The sequence below is a fragment of the Trematomus bernacchii genome, unplaced genomic scaffold, assembly GCF_902827165.1.
Source record: "Trematomus bernacchii unplaced genomic scaffold, fTreBer1.1, whole genome shotgun sequence".
NCBI lineage: Eukaryota > Metazoa > Chordata > Actinopteri > Perciformes > Nototheniidae > Trematomus > Trematomus bernacchii.
In genome coordinates, this window is record NW_022987801.1 from 96,781 (window position 1) to 114,770 (window position 17,990).

The following is a 17,990-nucleotide window of genomic DNA, read 5'->3' on the forward strand; positions in this document are numbered from 1 at the left end:
AGAAACTCAGCTAACTGATCTTTTTAATTTTTTTTTTCAAAAAAACCCCACAATGCTAGCACTCAGCCTCTGAATTAGCCACGAGCGAAAACATGGAACGTAATGCGGCACTTAAACTCACTCAGAACTCCCTTATTACTTAGCCTAGATGCACAACCAACCACTCTTTTTTGGTGTCCTGGAGACACTGAATCTAACGGTGCCCTCCTCAACACTCAGTGATAAACATTCGCGACGCTATAAACGAAAGCGTACATCATCACATGTGGAGCTAAGTAGCTAAACACGTAAACATGGCTTACCTTGGTCAAAAGTGGTCTTCAATGGCATTAAAACGATAAAAAAACGATGCTGCAGTTAATCCATAGGTTCATCCTATGTGTCTGTGCCTTCTTTGAAATTATTTCTGATAATCCATAAGCAATACAACTGCGTTTTAGTTTCCAAACTCCAGAAGGAGACATTCTTCCACTTTGCTTTCGTTTTCCACACGCGAAGCGCCCACATTTTTTCTTTACAACGTGTGTGGGTGTGTGTCTCCCCCTTCGATTCCATTGGCTCTAACGGTCACAAGGGTATGTCAACCAACCAAATCGACCAAGGGGGGCCAGAGATAGGTCAAATCCACCCAAATGACTCCAGAAGTGGGGGTTTTTGGCTAAATCTCTCTAAAAAGGTCAAATTTCACTTGTTTTGCATCAATCTTGATACAGGGTACTTATTATATGTTGTACTTTGGATTCCTAAAGCTTTTAGTCTACTAACCCATCATCCAAGGGTAGTTTTCACTATCTGTAAAAAATAATTTTTGGACGGACACTATAATTTACAGTTTTTTACTATGTAAAATCTGAATTTTCTTTAAAATAAAAAACATTTATATTGATTCTGACACTTCTACATCCAACTCACAGGTTTATCATTACTTTGAGAACAAAGATTATTAATTTAACCCTTTTAGAAGGGAAGATATGGTCATTTGTTCTGGGAATGTCATTTTCGAGCCTGAGACCTGAAAAACAGGCTCAAAGTGGAACAGGTTAAACTTTATTTTGAGAAATGTACAAAATGAACATAAATATACATATATACACGGTATATCATCAATTCCTCCCCGTTGTCGGCATCTTGCCTATCGCAGCCGGGGCTTTTTAGGACGATGCATCAGTGTGGTAGTCCCGTCATGTATTGTCCGGCAGGATCTGGCTGGACGAAATCAAATGCAAATCACAAAATATTAGAGAAACTTAGTTGTTTTAGATTCGTTAGTAGTAGTTGTGGTAGGAGTCTATCTAATGAACACAGTAGCTTGCCAGCTAATATGCTAACCTAGCTTTGTTTACCTTGGTAGCTAACACGATATGAACGCTAGCTCGGAGGAACGGCAACTATAATGTAGAGTAATAAAACTACTATGAACAAAAGCTAGTGGTTCATATTAGGCTAGCAATAACGTGTTTATAATTGCAATCTTATACGGGTAGTCTGCTACGTTCGGTCATTCATTGTAACGGTCATGAATACATTGTTTTTGCGCTAGCATGTATAGCTAGCCTCGTTAGCTATACATGCAGTATGTACATGGACTGTCACAATGTACGGTAAATCACCCGGAGTATACTGTATGACTATTCCGTTTGTGACTGCAGACATTCTCCTGCCATGACAAACATGTAAGGCCATCTGCTGACATTGTAGTTGATATATTTAAACGCTAGCAACGTCGTTAGCCCAGTAAGCTGGGCTTGTTTAGTGTAATAAAACCACTATGAACAAAAGCTAGTGATTCATATTAGGCTAGCAAGAACGTGTTTACAATTGCAATCTTATACGGGTAGTCTGCTACATTCATTGTAGCTGGCATAACAAAAAAATTCCCGAGCAAACCCATGTCTAGCTCCGTTGGTTAGCTCGGTAGCATACACGCTACGTCAGCTATAATGTAATTACGTTTCGCGACTGACCGTACGGCAAATCACCCGGAGTATACTGTCTATGAGTATTTCGTGTGTGAATGCAGACATTCTCCTGCTATGAGATACATGTATGCAAGGCCATCTGCTGATATTAGAGTTGATATATGGAAACGCTAGAAACTTAGTTAGCACAGTTAGCACTGTGTCAATGGCTTAGCAGTCCGACACAGTTTATACATTTAAACAGTCTTGTTTGATAAATACACAAATAACAATGCAAACTTACAGGTTGTGTACCCGAATCTTCCCCTGCTCCAAACGGTCCAAACAAACTAGGAATAGCATCGTCCTTCAGTTTCAAATGCTGTGCATATCCGGCCTCAAACTGGGCAATGTTTTGGAAGCTTTCGTCTGTGAAATGCTGCGCACACAGTAACGTTCTTCGAACCTCTGAAGGAACAGTGTTAAAAAGACATTTCAACCACTGACTTTGTCGTGGTTCTTCCGTCGGTAGGACAAACAGCTCAGATTTCTCCACACATTTCAGGAAACAGGTCCTTGGCATTGGCATGACTGGATCGATTGTGAACTGAACCAGAGCTTCCAACAGTAAATGTTAGGCTGGCAGAGGGTAAGGCCAGCGCCGCTGGGGGTGACCATAGCTCTTCCGGATTGGTCCATTTTGTTCCGGGTACCGCATGACATCATGCCGTACCCGGAACTAAATGGAAGACTCAAATGGGCAGTGACGTATCTCCAACGAGGCGTTTGGGGAGGTATTTTCTGTGTTAGAGTTTTACTCGCTACAGGGTGTACTTTGAGGGTTTTGACTCTGCACACCGTTTACATGCATAAAAACCTTCATAACACACAAGGGGACGGGTAATAACCGGAAAAGTATGACATGGGAGCTTTAAGAGAATATGAATTTTTCTATAGTTAAAAATATGTTCTTTGCTGCTCTCTGGTGGACAAACCGTGTTCTGCTAGAGCAGCCTCCCTCTCCTCCATCCTAATCCTTCTGAAGCTTTTTCAGCGTTGACATTAAACCACCAGTTCTGCTTCACACCCTCCAAGAACTGTGAGTTTCTGGCTCTGCACCCTCGCTGCATACCTCCTGCCTCAAAGACCTACAGGGTAACTTGGAGAGGATCTGTACTTTACTTCACTCGGCTCCAAGATTTGCTCTCATGGCTTCTCCTGCTAAACCTTTACAGATGACACTAAACTGCTTCCCTCTTTTCCACGGTCTGAAACAAAAGTGGTCTTATGTATCTCTGCTTGTCCGGCTAACATCTCCCAGTGGATGCTTGCACACCACCTGAAGCTCAACCCAGAGACAGAACTGCTCTTCCTTCCAGGTAAAGACTCTCCCATCCATGATCTCTCCATCACCACCGGCACCTCTGTTGTTTCCCAAACTCACACTGGCAGGAATCTGGATGTGATATTCAATGACCAACTTTCCTTCACTGCTAACATGGCTGCTACTCCGCTCCTACTCAACATAAGGTTACGTCTACTGACCCAGAATGCAAAACAGGTTCTGGTCCAGGCCCTTGTCCTCTCACGACTTGATTACTAAAACTAATGTGTGTGTGTGTGTGTGTGTGTGCAAGAAACAACGTCTAAGGAATCTTAATATTTAATAAAACTATGAATGTTTTATATCCATGTAACGGGAAGGAACTCAGCTAACTGATCTTTTTAATTTTCTTTTCCAAAAAAACCCCACAATGCTAACACTCAGCCTCTGAATTATCCACGAGCGAAAAAATGTAACCTAAAACGGCACTTAAACTCACAATAACTCCCTTATTACTTATCCTAGATGCACAGCCAACCACTCGTTTTTGGTGTCCTGGAGACACTGAATCTAGTGGTGCCCACCTCAACACTCAGTGATAAACATTTGCGACGCTATAAACGAAAGCGTACATCATAACATGTGGAGCTAAGTAGCTAGAAACGCTAACATGGCTTACCTTGGTCAAAACTGGTCTTCAATGGCATTAAAACGATAAAAAACGATGCTACAGTTAATCCATAGGTTCATCCAAAGTATCTGTGCCCTCTTTGAAATGATTTCTGATCATCCATAAGCAATAAAACTGCTTTTTCGTTTCCAAATGCCAGAGCTAGAAAAAGCTTCACTCTGCTGCACATTTACATGCGCGCAGCCCGCACCTTTTCTCTTCACAATGTGTGTGTGTGTGAGCCCCCCCTTCGATTCTATTGGCTCTAACGGTCAGAAAGAGGTGTGAACCATCCAAATCGACCAAGGGGGGCCAGAGATATGGAAAAAAAAAACATTTTCACCCAAATCACCTCAGAGGTGGGGTGGTTTTGGCTAAACCTCTCTAAAAGGTCAAATGTCACTTGTTTTGCATCAATCTTGATACAGGGTACTTATTATATGTTGTACTTTGGATTCCTAAAGCTTTTAGTCTACTAACCCATCATCCAAGGGTAGTTTTCACTATCTGTAAAAAATAATTTTTGGACGGACACTATAGTTTTTTACTATGTAAAATCTGAATTTTCTTTAAAATAAAAAACATTTATATTGATTCTGACACTTCTACATCCAACTCACAGGTGTAACCTTGCTTTGATAAAAGAAATTATTCATATAGCCCTTTTAGAAGTTAAGTTGTAGTCATTTGTTTTGGGCATGTCATTTTCGAGCCTGAAACATGAAAAACAGGCTTGGTGCTTAACAGGTTAAGTTAAAGAGATACAAATACAATGAAAACCAATGACAAGGAAAAATAAGGCCAGAACTGATGTGGCACCTTATGTAAAAGCCAGGTTTAAAAGATCTGTTTTAAGGACAAAAACAAACAAATAGCTTAGTGATATTTAAAACTGCTCTTTCATGTTTTTTTTAATAATTTTAAGTTAAAGGGGACCTATCATGCAAAATGCACTTTTGTACGTCTTTTATACATGAATATGTGTCCCCGGTGTTCCAGGGAACTCACCAAGTGTCAGAAAACACAACCCTCTCTATTTTCCTCCATACCCAAATCTCTAAAAAAGGGGCTGCAACGGATCTGATAAAAACTGATCCAGATTTGAACACTGTCCTGACGTCAGGACAGTGGCGCTACGGCTATTGGGCCAACTTCACCAATCAGGAGGAGACAGCCACGGCCATTGCCTAACCCTAAGCGCTGGAGACGCTGTAGTACATATGCCAGGCCTGTAGATGGTGCTGTTCTCACAGAATCAGCCCTTGCAAAAACAGAGCAACATTTTTTCAAATTGAGCGAAATGAGGCATGGCTAAAATGCATGATCTGTTTGGTATTTTGAAAAATATACACAGATCACATTTCAAGTATAATATTAAATATAAATATACATAATACAGTAGGGATTACAGACTGATCCAGCCAGGCCATGTACAGAGCACTGGGGCAGTCGCTGTGTGGCACAGGAAGAGTCCCGGAATATTAACATCACATTTACATGAACATATCAAAACTGTGTGTGTGTGTGTGTGTGTGAGTGTGTGTGTGTGTGTGTGTGTGTGTGTGCATGTGTGTGTGTGTGTGTGTGTGTGTGTGTGTGTGTGTGTGCGTGCGTGCGTGCGTGCGTGCGTGCGTGCGTGCGTGCGTGTGTGCGTGCGTGCGTGCGTGCGTGCGTGCGTGCGTGCGTGCGTGCGTGCGTGCGTGCGTGTGTGTGCAGAGAGTCTGCAGCGGTGTTGCAGAACCCCCCGACCCGTCTTGTAACACGGAGCCCGTTTCTTAAACCATGCAAAATGTATGTGTGCATAAAGCTGAGTTATGATCGGTCATAATAACACAGAATTTGGTGATATATTGTGTATATAATAATAATTTAAGATGTGAAATTAATTCAGTTTATTTGTCGTACTTTCTTTTTTTATTGTGTCATTTGGTGGCATCAATGTGTGCATTAGATACAGATAATGGAGCAGTTGCTCTTAAGGTCAAATCATGTGATCCTCAAACACCCATCCCCCCCCCAAAAAAAAATAAAAAAATAAAACATTTGCTAAAAAGAATTGCTTAATTTGACAATACAAATATTTGAATAACCATCTATGGCATGAGTTTTTATTTTTGGGGTAGAAATATCTGTGGTGATCTAGGGGGTCCCTAATGACATATCCATCATAATGTGTGGTCCTGTGGGTATCTGTGCAAGTGTGTGTGGTAATTCTAATGCAAGTGTTATCGTATGCTGAAGCATTTGGATTTCCTTTTATTTGAACTAGTGGACCAAAGCTGGCATTAGCCCATTCTCAAAGTTCAACTTTTCGTGAATATTAATTTAACAGTTGGGCTGCTTTTAAGTGTCAAGAGAACACAGGAATGAAGTTGTGAGTTATTTTGATCTTGTTCTCTTTAAGTAAAGTCTAAGGCTTTGTATTATACATGAAATATAGAGCAGGTGAAACATGTATTCAGGCCTCTTTATCAGAATAAGGACATGAAAACACCGATGCCAAACTGTATTAAAAAGGTGGACACTGTGACTGTTGCCATGGCAGAGTTATTCAAATAGGAGAGAACTATGGGATAGGTCTGTTTAGGTGTGCTGCAAACCATAGCGTGCACTCATTTGACTTGTGATATGTTTCCTCCTAAGTCAAGTAAGAGCAGTCTTTGTTCTTGTTGTGCTGTTTTGATATGTTCATGTAAATGTGATGTTAATATTCCGGGACTCTTCCTGTGCCACACAGCGACTGCCCCAGTGCTCTGTACATGGCCTGGCTGGATCAGTCAGTAATCCCTACTGTATTATGTATATTTATATTTAATATTTTTACTTGAAACATGATCTGTGTAGCTAGATAATTACCAGTTAAATAAGTGGTTGTTATCACTATCTTTCTTGTAGAATTCAGACAATTGTTTCCAATCGTTCCATATCAAGTCTCAAGGTTTTTTTTAAGGTATCCCACACTGGCTTACACTTGGTCCTATTTGTTTTGAGAAATTGTTTTCTCAAAAGAATCTTGTTTATGCACGATTATTGCTATTTACTGATCTTGATATACTTTAGGATAATACTATTGAATAGTTATTGGTGTATAAAATGCCTGCACATTTATTTGAATATCTTATTTCAATAACATATATGCTATTAAGAGCACTACAAAGTTCTCCCATTGAAACGGAAACTAGAGTTACCGTCTGGAACTTGTGTGCTTCTACCAACCGGTCATGTAGCAGTTTACATCCATGTCTGTCCAACATGTCATCGATTCATAATGTTATCCTATCAGAAAGTTGAGTGACTTTGTCATAGCTAACATATTAATTCTTGTTACGGCCACAAAATTGTGTTTTGTGAGGTCTCAGAGACTTTTGGCCTTTTGACCACAATCAAAGGTCAAACATGTGACAGAAATTGATTCATCCTTGAGTCCAAGTGGAAGATTGTGCAAGACTTGAATGAATTCCTCACGTTCTCCTGAGATATAGCATTCACAGGAATGAAATAGCTGGATGGACAGACTCATAAGAATAGAGACAACAAAGAGATAATGTTTTTGACTTGTGTTTCAGAATAAAGAAACTATGTGACTGAAATTAAAATAATTTTGACACACTTGTAATATGAGGGGCTCAAATACAGCCAGAATGTTCTATTAAAGTTGTTTGACATATGGTAACAAGCAATATCCTAACAAAAATATATAAAAATATAAACATGCAAAAGTTCTCATTAGTGCATATTTTGGAATGGTACCTTTCTTTCCGTGTGTCAGACAGTCAACAAGGAAGTGTGTTCAACTTTTTTCCCTGTTACATGTAATTGATATTCTTCCCTTCAATGAATCCTATATCAACCATGACAGACCTCTTTGACATCTGAATTTCAATATTCAAATGTTTCCCCAAAGGTGGCTCAAAGAGAGCAGCGACCTCGTGGATATCTGAGTCTTCACCAGCACATCGAGAGAGACAGAGAGAGAAGCAGCTGACAGGACGACTCAGGAGAAGTAAGTGTGATTCTGTTCAGTCATTTTCATATTTTGTTTATTTTTGAGAAAGATATTCTCCTTCAGAATATTTTCCAAAGGGAGGAACATTTAATGAATCACATCTCAATCAGAAGTAATGAAATCTAAAACCCTATTATGTTCATTTATTCCCTTAAATCATTTGTTTCTCTTGAAATCACTTGGAATATTTTATTTATTTATTTAAAAATCTCAGTGTTTATTTTGAATAATAAACTTTATCTAATGTTCACTTTAAAACATTTTTTTTTTTACAAAAGATCGGGACTTTACCAAGAACGCTGGACATTTATAATGAAAACTAAACATTTAGTCTGAGTCTAGTGGACATGTTTTGCCCTGAGTTTTACCTTTCAGGTTCATGTTAGGTTTTTAGAGCTTTGTGGGCGATGTATGCAGCCTGTCCCGTAGACATTACTCAGGGTTGAAAACCCCACTATTTTCCTGCTTTAAAAAACGGTGGTAAATCTTAAATGTTTTATTCGAGATGATGTGTATACACAGCAATCTCACTCTCAGTTCAAATAAACACAATGTAATTTTCATTAGGGTAAGTTCTCCCCTAATAAAATAATTAACACACATCTTTAAATCGGGCTTATAAAAGCAACAATACACAATTTAATTCAGCTAGAATTTCATTTTCTGTCTCTGATAGGAGTACATTGTAATGTGAATAAATAATCTACAAAATAAATCACCAGCAACATATTAATACTTATAGCCTAGACAAAAAAACAAACATAAAAAGTCAGTGTTGTTGTGTGGCACTATACAGTTAATGTTTAGTTTGCAACTGGTGTTTCATTGAAATGAGACATTTCCATGTGCTAAAAATAAATGTTATGGTCAAGTCAAAGTCAAAGTCAACTTTATTGTCAATCTTAAAATATGTTTGTACACACAGAAAGATCTAAATACTGTTTCCCACAGTCCCGAGGTATAAAATAACACATTCAAATACAAGAACACTCAATAATTACAAAAACTTCAAAATAACCGTTTACTTCAAGTAAGCAGGATATATATATATATATATATATATATATATATATATATATATATATATATATATATATATAAAAAGATGATGTACATAGTGCAAATGAGAGTGCAAAATATTTCCATAGCAGCGTAAAAGTGACTGGTGCTGGATTTGTTGTGTCTGTGTGTCTGTGTGTCTGTGGGAGTGTTAAAGTCCAGGTCCAGTGGGGGCAGGGTGGAGAGGTGAGATAGAGGGGTGAGAGGGGAGAGGTGGGAGGGGGGGGAGAGAGTTCAGCCTCCTGACAGCCTGGTGGTGTGTGCCTGTTACTGCTGGTGCTGCTCAGAATTTGCATTTCCTTAACATGAACTTCCTCATTAAACTGCTGCACTGAAGGGAGTGGTGCAGTCTGTGTTTCTGGTCATTTGACTGACCCATTAGGTTTTTTAAATAATTTAAATGTAACTGACATCATTTATAAGATTTGTAAATGATCACTGTACACTAACAATATTGGTTTCATCTAACAGAGCAAAGATGCAGTGGAGTCTGTTTGTGCTCATTCTGATGGGTAAGTGGATTCTAAATTAAATCACATCTGGAGTCATGAAACAGCTCACTCTTCATAATAATAAAAAGTGAAATAAGTGTCCTCAGACCCCCGTTAAGATGAAGGGGATAGTGTAAGTGGTGGGGGTGATTTTAGTACTCATGAGTTTGATTTAATGATCAGGTGCTTGTCATACTGTCAGCTCCATCACTGCAGAATTGTCTCTGTTTTTAGGTCAGTGTTCCTTCTTCACATGTGACCTCTATGAGTACCACTTCATTCAAGAGGAAAAGTCCTGGGAGGAAGCCCAGAGTTATTGCAGAGAGAATTACACTGACCTGGCCACAGTGTCTGACATGAGAGACGTGAAGAGACTGACTAACCCTCCACAGACTACAGACGCCTGGATTGGACTGAGGAGCATATCAAGAATGTCGTGGCACTGGTCTCTGCCGGGGGTGGAGTTCAAAGAATCTGAGACAGAATGGGAGACAGGTCAGCCGGATAATGGGGTTACTGAGGCTAACTGTGTGGTGATAAAAGAACAAAAATGGCACGATTGGCCTTGTAAGAATGATCGTGGGTTCATTTGCTACAATGGTGAGAATACTTATCTAATTTTGATATTGTGTATTAACCTCATGTCATACTGTGTAACAATTTTGAAAATATAATCACACGTATTTTTCTGAATACATTGTTAAGACAATTAAATAAATGTTTGCTTTTCAGTTTTATATAAGATTAATGGTAAATGTCATGATACAATTCTACACATTTTAAATACATTGTGTGTATACGACAGTGGTCAGGTACAGGCCTACTTGTAATGATGCAATGTAACATTATTAAACGTAACACTTTAATAGACTTTAAACTCAAATTTTGTTAATTCTTTCAAATTTTTCCACAATCTTTTTTGTAGGAAAACACATTTATTGAGACGAATTAACTTGTAAAAATGTGTAATTAATTGTGTCTCTTTTTTCACACAGAACCAAATCAAACTTACCACTCTATAGTTGAGACCAAGAACTGGCTTGAGGCTCAGAGCTACTGCAGAGAACATCACACTGACCTGGTCAGTGGATTCAAACAGATGAATTCAACACAATTCAAGGAAACAATCGAAACAGTGTCAAATCCAGATAACTACTTGTGGATCGGCCTGTTCAGAGACACCTGGAGTTGGTCAGATGGGAAGAATTTCTCTTTCAGACACTGGGAGGACTCATTTGAAGATGTACCCTCAAAGACATGTGCTGTGACTACTAAGCCAAATGGAAAATGGAGCTCCGACACCTGCACAAATAAAAAACCCTTCTACTGCTATGACGGTGAGTTTTGGAAAAATCTTTAAAAGTATTTTAGTTTTTAGTTATATATTTGTACACACATGTTAAATATCCTTTAGTGGAGACTGACAATTATAAAACCATGAAAGAGCAGAAAGTAATGAATATCATTTAGTCGTGTTTTTTGTCCTCACATTTTTTTATCCTTGCTTTTACAAAAGGTGCCACGTGATTTGTTGTCTTAGTTTTCTTTAACAACGGTTTTCATACTATTTCTATATATTGTACTTTTAGAGATTTCTATTTATTATAACAACAAATGATGATTGCATGGTGCTATGTTATTGAAATTCAAAGTTGTTTTTCAATAAATAGTTAATCTATATTTTTTTAATTATCCATTTCAGTGCCAGACAAAGTGATCCTGATCAAAGAGAAGAAGACTTGGGATGAGGCCCTGACTTACTGCAGAGAGAACCACCGTGACCTGGTCTCCATCACTGACAGTCACCAGCAGAGATGGGTCCAAGAGAGAGCCAAGATGGCCGACACTGAGTTCGTCTGGCTGGGAATGCGCTACACCTGCACTCTGGATCTGTGGCTCTGGGTCATTGATCGTCTGGTCTGCTATGACCACTGGGCCACAGACCAAATGGATGAGCAGTGTGGCATGGCTGGAGTCATGGAGAGAGATGGAGAGTGGTACAAAAAGCCTGACCATAAAAAGTTTAATTTCATCTGCGCTAAGTAAACCCATTGGTCTATTTACTGCTACAAGCTCACTCTTCTCTAATCTGTATCTGCTCTCTGGGTTTATTGAATGGCTCTAGTTCAAATATAGAAATCACAGCCTGAAGAGGGGAGAAACTAAATTACTATTGAGGAAACGTATATAAAAAGACAAATCTATTATGTTTTGCTTTCCATAAAATATTTTACGTTATGGTTGAAATTTGGTGATGGTTATAATATGTGTATCACTATTTTTGTCATATTTACCTTTTGTGGAGTTTTAACTGGATGTTTAATTGTCTAAAACTGAATAAACGATCTGACCCAAAAACAAGGTGTGGTTCTTTCATCCACTGGCTTTAAATAGTCATGTTTACATTTACATAAGAGGTGCTTATTTGAAAGTAAACACATATATAATCTATGGGTTTATAATTGTATAAACTTGTAAATTGATGGAGATATTTTTGTTGGTCTAGTTATCTTTTAACACTAGAGGGCACTCTTTAACAAGATTTTCTGTTGATAACATGAGCCTGCTGTCAGTGAGATATGCCTATGAAAGTCACAGCAATGCATGTATAAACTTCTTACAAACAATTTCATTATGACTTTCAAAATAGAAATTTGTTGATAAATAAATGTCACGTAATTTTAAAACATGAGTCTCAATTTAACCCCATTAAATATTTTGGAAACCTTACTGCACACGTGTTCAGTTTTACACTATATTGAAATGTAAACGTGTAATTAATATTAGCTATATAACACGTGGCAGAAACAAACCTAATAGTCTGCTTTTTTCAAACAGTTTAGCAGAATATGAATTTTTCTATAGTTAAAAATATATTCTTTGCTGCTCTCTGGTGGACAAACCGTGTTCTGCTAGAGCAGCCTCCCTCTCCTCCATCCTCATGAAGCTTTTTCAGCGTTGACATTAAACTATGGGCTCAGAACAGTCTCATAATACACACATGCACACAGAAGGATTCACACTTGTATTTCATGATCCGCAAAAGGATTCACACTTGTATTTCCGGATCCACACTTGTGTTTTTCAAAGCACACACAAATGTGTTCCGTTTCCTATACATGTAAATAAAATCCAAATACAGAAAAAAGTTTTACATATGTATTTTTGATCCTCACATATTTGTTTTCCGTTTAAATCCGCTGCACCTACAAACACAAACCACTTTCTGTGCATGGATCGCTGCATTCGTGTGTGGGTTTTTTGAGACTCCCCTGACGGTGACCCGATTCGTACTTGTAATTTTTTCTATCTATAGCCAATCAGATGTCTCCTCAATTCTAAGCCAATCACATGAGCGCGCCCCCACGAGGGTAGATTTCTTGGCGGAGTCGGCCACTAACGGCTCGACAGTGTCGTCAGAGTTCCACTCCCGCCTGCTCCAAATAAGGGCAAAGAGGCGGAGCCGAGGCGGGACCTTCTGCCTCCGGGCTGGAAGTAACAGAGCTAGCTGAAGCTACCAAGCTAAGCTAACATGCTCACCATCTGCAGAGTTGCCGTCGCATTTTACGTTTCTAAGGTAAGCGGACATGAGACTATTCAGCAAAACTATAAATAATAATCTAAGTTGAGTTTTTAGCATAATACTTCAGCATCTTAAAATCCCTTAACGTTTGTATGCAATGTGCTAAATTAAACACTGGAATCAAGCAAAATATTAATATGTTTGCATGACATTAGTTATTTATATTTTGCCATCACTTAATTATACGTTTAATACATTTAAGTTAAGCTAAGGTACATGTGATGGTAGCTAGTTAGTACTCTTACCTGTGAGGCCTCCTCCAAACAACATTATAACCAGACTGTATCATTAAAACTACAAGTACCAGTTCTAGATCCTTGACTTTAGACAAACAATTCAAAAGACAAAATGTATTTAAAGACCAATCTTTATTTGAAGGTGCCTCTTAACCTGAGATATTAGTTATACAGTAATAGTATTGACAATCTAAAAAAACTGAGCAACTCAACAGTCAACTTTATATTTCTTATTGTCTAAAGCATTTATTATTTTCATTTTTCCCCTCTCATATTCAGTGTGGATGGATTGAGACAGCGTGGTGTCCAGAGAGCTGTAGAGACTTCAGAGAGAAACCTCCGTGTGATGGACGTCCTGTCTGTTGGTTTGGAGAAGACTGAGGGTCTTTCCTCAGCGAGGAGGACCAGACCTGATGGAGGAGCCCATGCATAGCTGATACCACCTGATCAGGCCTAGTCTGTCACTTTATTTGACTAAATGTGTTTACTTATACATTTAATAGGTTTACACCTTCTGTCCATATGTGCTTTTTATTTAAAACATGTTTGATTAACTTTTGGTTCAGATTTCAATAAATTGAATTTGTATTTGCACTCCTTTTGTCCATTATTCTTACTGAAAATGTTAGATTACACATTCACATCCGACTGAAGATTGGCCCCATTTATTTGCGTTGCAAACTCTGTGGTACAAGGTACATGTTGTGAAGCTCATGAAGTGAGGCAAATAGAAATAATCAGCTGATGGAGTGTAGATGTGGAAATAGGTGCATTCGATCAGCTGACTGTGTTTTCACAATAAAAATGGTTTCTTAGTGAATGTCCTGTACTGGTCTTAACATCTCATAACATCAGCTTTTAATTTTCCTATTGGATGTTTTTATTGACCCTCGGAGAAAGAGGAGATGCTGAGTCGTGTCTTTCAGGCATGTCCTTTCCTAACAAAAATTACAGGAAACATAAAACATATTATTGCAGAACAAGTGTGTTATTTATGAAAGAGGTGTGCTTGTGTTTAGGGGCTGTAGATATAATTATTTTGTAATTGTAATGTTTTTTTTTATTTCAACAGTGAGCTACAAAGACAATCAGATTATGAATGAACAGTATGACATTCATCAACATTGAAATGTATTTTATTATCAAAATAATATTTAACTGTTATCAAAAATTAGTGCAACTGTAGAAGCTTGCTCTGTTGTCTCACTGAAAGAATAACTTTTACCACGTTTTTACAGACAATATTGAGAGATAAATAGTTGTCACTATGCGTTAAATATCTTTGCATTCAATACATTAAATTAGAAAGCTGACAGTCATATTGCTTGTTAACATCTAAATGTAACCCTTTGCATGGAAAAAACCCTCAACTTCACTGATGTGTAGGTGATCTAGTATTTAGTATTGTTTAATGGAATGTATATCAGTGTATTAAAGTCAATACTTCATTTATTTAAACCAATATCTTTCTTGATTCTTTGTACAGTATGAAAAAAGAGTATTTGTACCTGTGCTGAAGTTCACTGCTGTGAGGAGTCCAGTTCTGTCTCTCACTCTCTGGTCCAGCCTGTCGAATCACCTGCACACTTTAAACAAACAGATATATATGTAAAGAACCATGTGTACAAACAATATAACTTATTATCTCTAACATGTTGGATTGTGTATTGTCCGAGTCAGGGTCCTTTTTATTTTACTGTAACTTTGGAAGTTGTGTTACCAATGCTTACTGTTTATTTGATACCAATTTGGTAATGCAATTAATAAAAACAACAAGGTTTGGGTTCGTTCTTCAGATGACTGTGACGTTAACGTGTAAGCTCAATAATGAACTCCAGCTCAACCAACCATATTGTAATATCTAAGTAATCATCTTGAAATATGACATTAATAATTGTAATATACACACATCTTATTGTGAGGTTGATTTCACATACACTACTTCGACGTTAGCTTGTCTACATACTTGAGCATAGCCAATTTAAATTAACCTAAGCGATGCATAAAGTTCCTACCTACATAATAAAATATCTCTCTAAGTTACAAGGATGACCTTATTTTATCAACCTCAAACAGAAGCCTTTTGTTCTACAGTATTATCCCACTTAACGCTTAACACTTGTCTATTTCGTTTTAACCTTTATATATACGGTCTATGGTTTTAAGTTAACTTGGAGGCTAAGATTAGCATCGTTAGCACCGATGTAGCTACCACTCGCTTACACGCCAACCCAAGCCTTAACATTCATTACGTAGCTGATTGAAATCATAAACACATAAATAAAGTACTCGAATTTCACTTACCGCAAAACGGCATTCATGCACCGTCTGTTTTAACCGCAGAGCGAGTCACAATAGTCCCATATATAAGCATGAAGAACAAACAAACACGGCCGGGGTCAAGTTGTGTTCCCTGGATGAACTGACCAGGCAGAGTCGCTGTAGCTTCACGGAGACGGAGCAGCTAGCAGAGAGACAAAAAGCTAACAGCAGCAGTCACTTGACAGAGCTGTCACTCAATGTGACCACGCCCTAATTTATGCAAACACTTTAAGACCTAATATAAATAAAAGGGTCATGTTAGAAAACAATTCACTCACAGATTCATAATCATGAAGGTGGAATCTAACTATATACATAATAAAATGTATTGCAGCCAGGGCTAGAAACGTTTTTTTTCTGCTGTGAAATTGGGCATTTTAACATGGGGCTCTATGGAAATTGCTCCTTTCTGCAGTCATCGCCTATCGGCCAATATATGAACTGCAGTTTGTGGCACTTCCGTATTGGCGTCCCGACTCTTCCCCAGAGTTTGCCGCTTGGGAAATACCGAAGACTAGAAACGGTTTTGAAAACTTTTGTCACGTAGTGATCGTCTTCTCAATAGAACATCTTTGATAATGTCTTCTGGCCAATCAGAATCACGATAACGGCGTGGTGTTGTTGCAGGAAGTCCCGACGGAGAATACTTTTGCGGTAGTACACATGGATGTATAATAAGAACTGGATACAGCGTGGGAGGCGGGGCCTCATTCATTCCTATGAGAGTTGCTCATTCGCGCATGATGATAAAATGGCCCAATTTTTGAGAGAGCGAAACGTCACAGATTACCCGGCATGCCTGAGAAGTACCCGTATGTGCGCTCATAGCGCATGCGCAACTTTGCCCCCCAAAATGCTCGTTCACATCAAGCACGTCAATTTGCGTACACGTAACAGCACCGCACGTTCATGACAGCATGGTAATGGTTTGTTATTATGATAGATTTGATATTAACGAGGCGGCAGTTAGCAGCTAGCGGTTAGCTAGTAATTATGCTAATTTACACATCAATCGTTATGTACTTTTATATTACGCTGTAACAGGATCTAGTGATATCCAAGCAACAGAGCTTCATTTAGCATGAAAGAATTATTGCACTGTATATATATATATATATATATATATATATATATATATATATATATATATATATATATATACAGTGCAATAAGCTTCTTAGTGCAATAAGAAGCTACAGGGACGTTAATCTACGTCGGTAATATTAACTTTATTTAATACAACATTTACGGTACAAGATTTAATCATACAGCCCATGTAGTATAATATTTTACAAATGATGAATTACAGCAAACATGTGCAATATATCCATTATTACAGCTCCGTGGGCTGGCAGTAAGGCGATATGGGTCCGTTCTTATTGTACATCCATGGGTAAAGATAAACGCATGTACTAGTGCTGAACACGTAACATGAACGTGCCGGGCGGCGCGGTCCCGTGGGTTAGATGCGCGTTCATAATGCAGAGGGAAATAACTCGCAGAATAACGTTATTAGCACATTTTTACAACTTGAGGAACGAATGTTTTTAATAAGGGCTATACAAGTGTTCATACTGGGTAGTTTATTTAGTTTAAAAAAAATTATCCAACGATTTACAGACCACTCTTTCCCCATGTAAGTCAATGGGAAAAAGTGTTTCCGGGCCTGGCAACCAAAAGGAAGTGTAGTACCGCCGTTTGGCCAGCACAAATATTTTCATCTGAGTCCGGCGCACTTCCTGGGGGCTTGGTAGTACATCTCTATACATCGATACAACATTACGTGTTGATAGAAATCAACACGTAATGAAATAAGACCCCACGGTTTGATGATTGATAGGTGTGTGTGCTGTCTTTCCTTTTGACACACAGAACAATGGGGGCTACCCACCCTTATCCACAATGTAAAGTAATTCACACAGCCTCTTCCCTCTTCTCTCTGTGAGGAGCAGCAGGTTCAGCTTTCAAAACAAAGTAACACAAAACAAAAATGGCATTCATTTTTTTAAACGTGTAGTAATAGATTTTTTTTTTTTCTTCTCAAGAGAGTACCAGAATGTGTATTTTATGTTAGTATTTCGAAAAATCTCCTGGGGGAGAATCCCCCCAGACCCCCCTGCAGGGGTTGGGTTTTCAGCATGTCAACTCTTTCACCTGTGAGGAAATTGCAGGATTGGCTCCAGGTCGCCCTTTTTATTTACTACAAGACAAATGTGCCTTTTTATTTCATACAGTTCAATTTAGATTGAGACAGGGAAATAATCTAAACCTCACGCGTGACGTTTCACTGTCAAGGGGGGCGATATAGCGTGTATGTAATTACATTGCAAATACTGACTTGAGCCCCACCACTGTATGGGTTAGCCCTACCATAGATTACCCAACAAAAATACTCTGGAGC

General features: G+C 38.5%; 1 protein-coding gene across 2 annotated transcripts; it reads left to right on the forward strand.

Moving 5' to 3' along the window:
• The first annotated feature begins 7,794 nt into the window (after window positions 1–7,794).
• LOC117498147 (C-type mannose receptor 2-like) lies at window positions 7,795–11,796 on the forward strand. 2 transcript variants are annotated; one of them, XM_034150244.1, is made up of 5 exons: window positions 7,795–7,895; window positions 9,429–9,469; window positions 9,683–10,048; window positions 10,444–10,785; window positions 11,151–11,796. In XM_034150244.1, the coding sequence occupies exons 2-5, from the start codon at window positions 9,436–9,438 to the stop codon at window positions 11,492–11,494; spliced, it is 1,086 nt and encodes a 361-aa protein (XP_034006135.1). In that variant the 5' UTR covers window positions 7,795–7,895; window positions 9,429–9,435; the 3' UTR covers window positions 11,495–11,796. The 2 variants fall into 2 exon arrangements, with proteins under 2 accessions (XP_034006135.1, XP_034006136.1); XM_034150245.1 differs by having other exon boundaries at window positions 11,157–11,796.
• The last annotated feature ends 6,194 nt before the right edge of the window (window positions 11,797–17,990 follow it).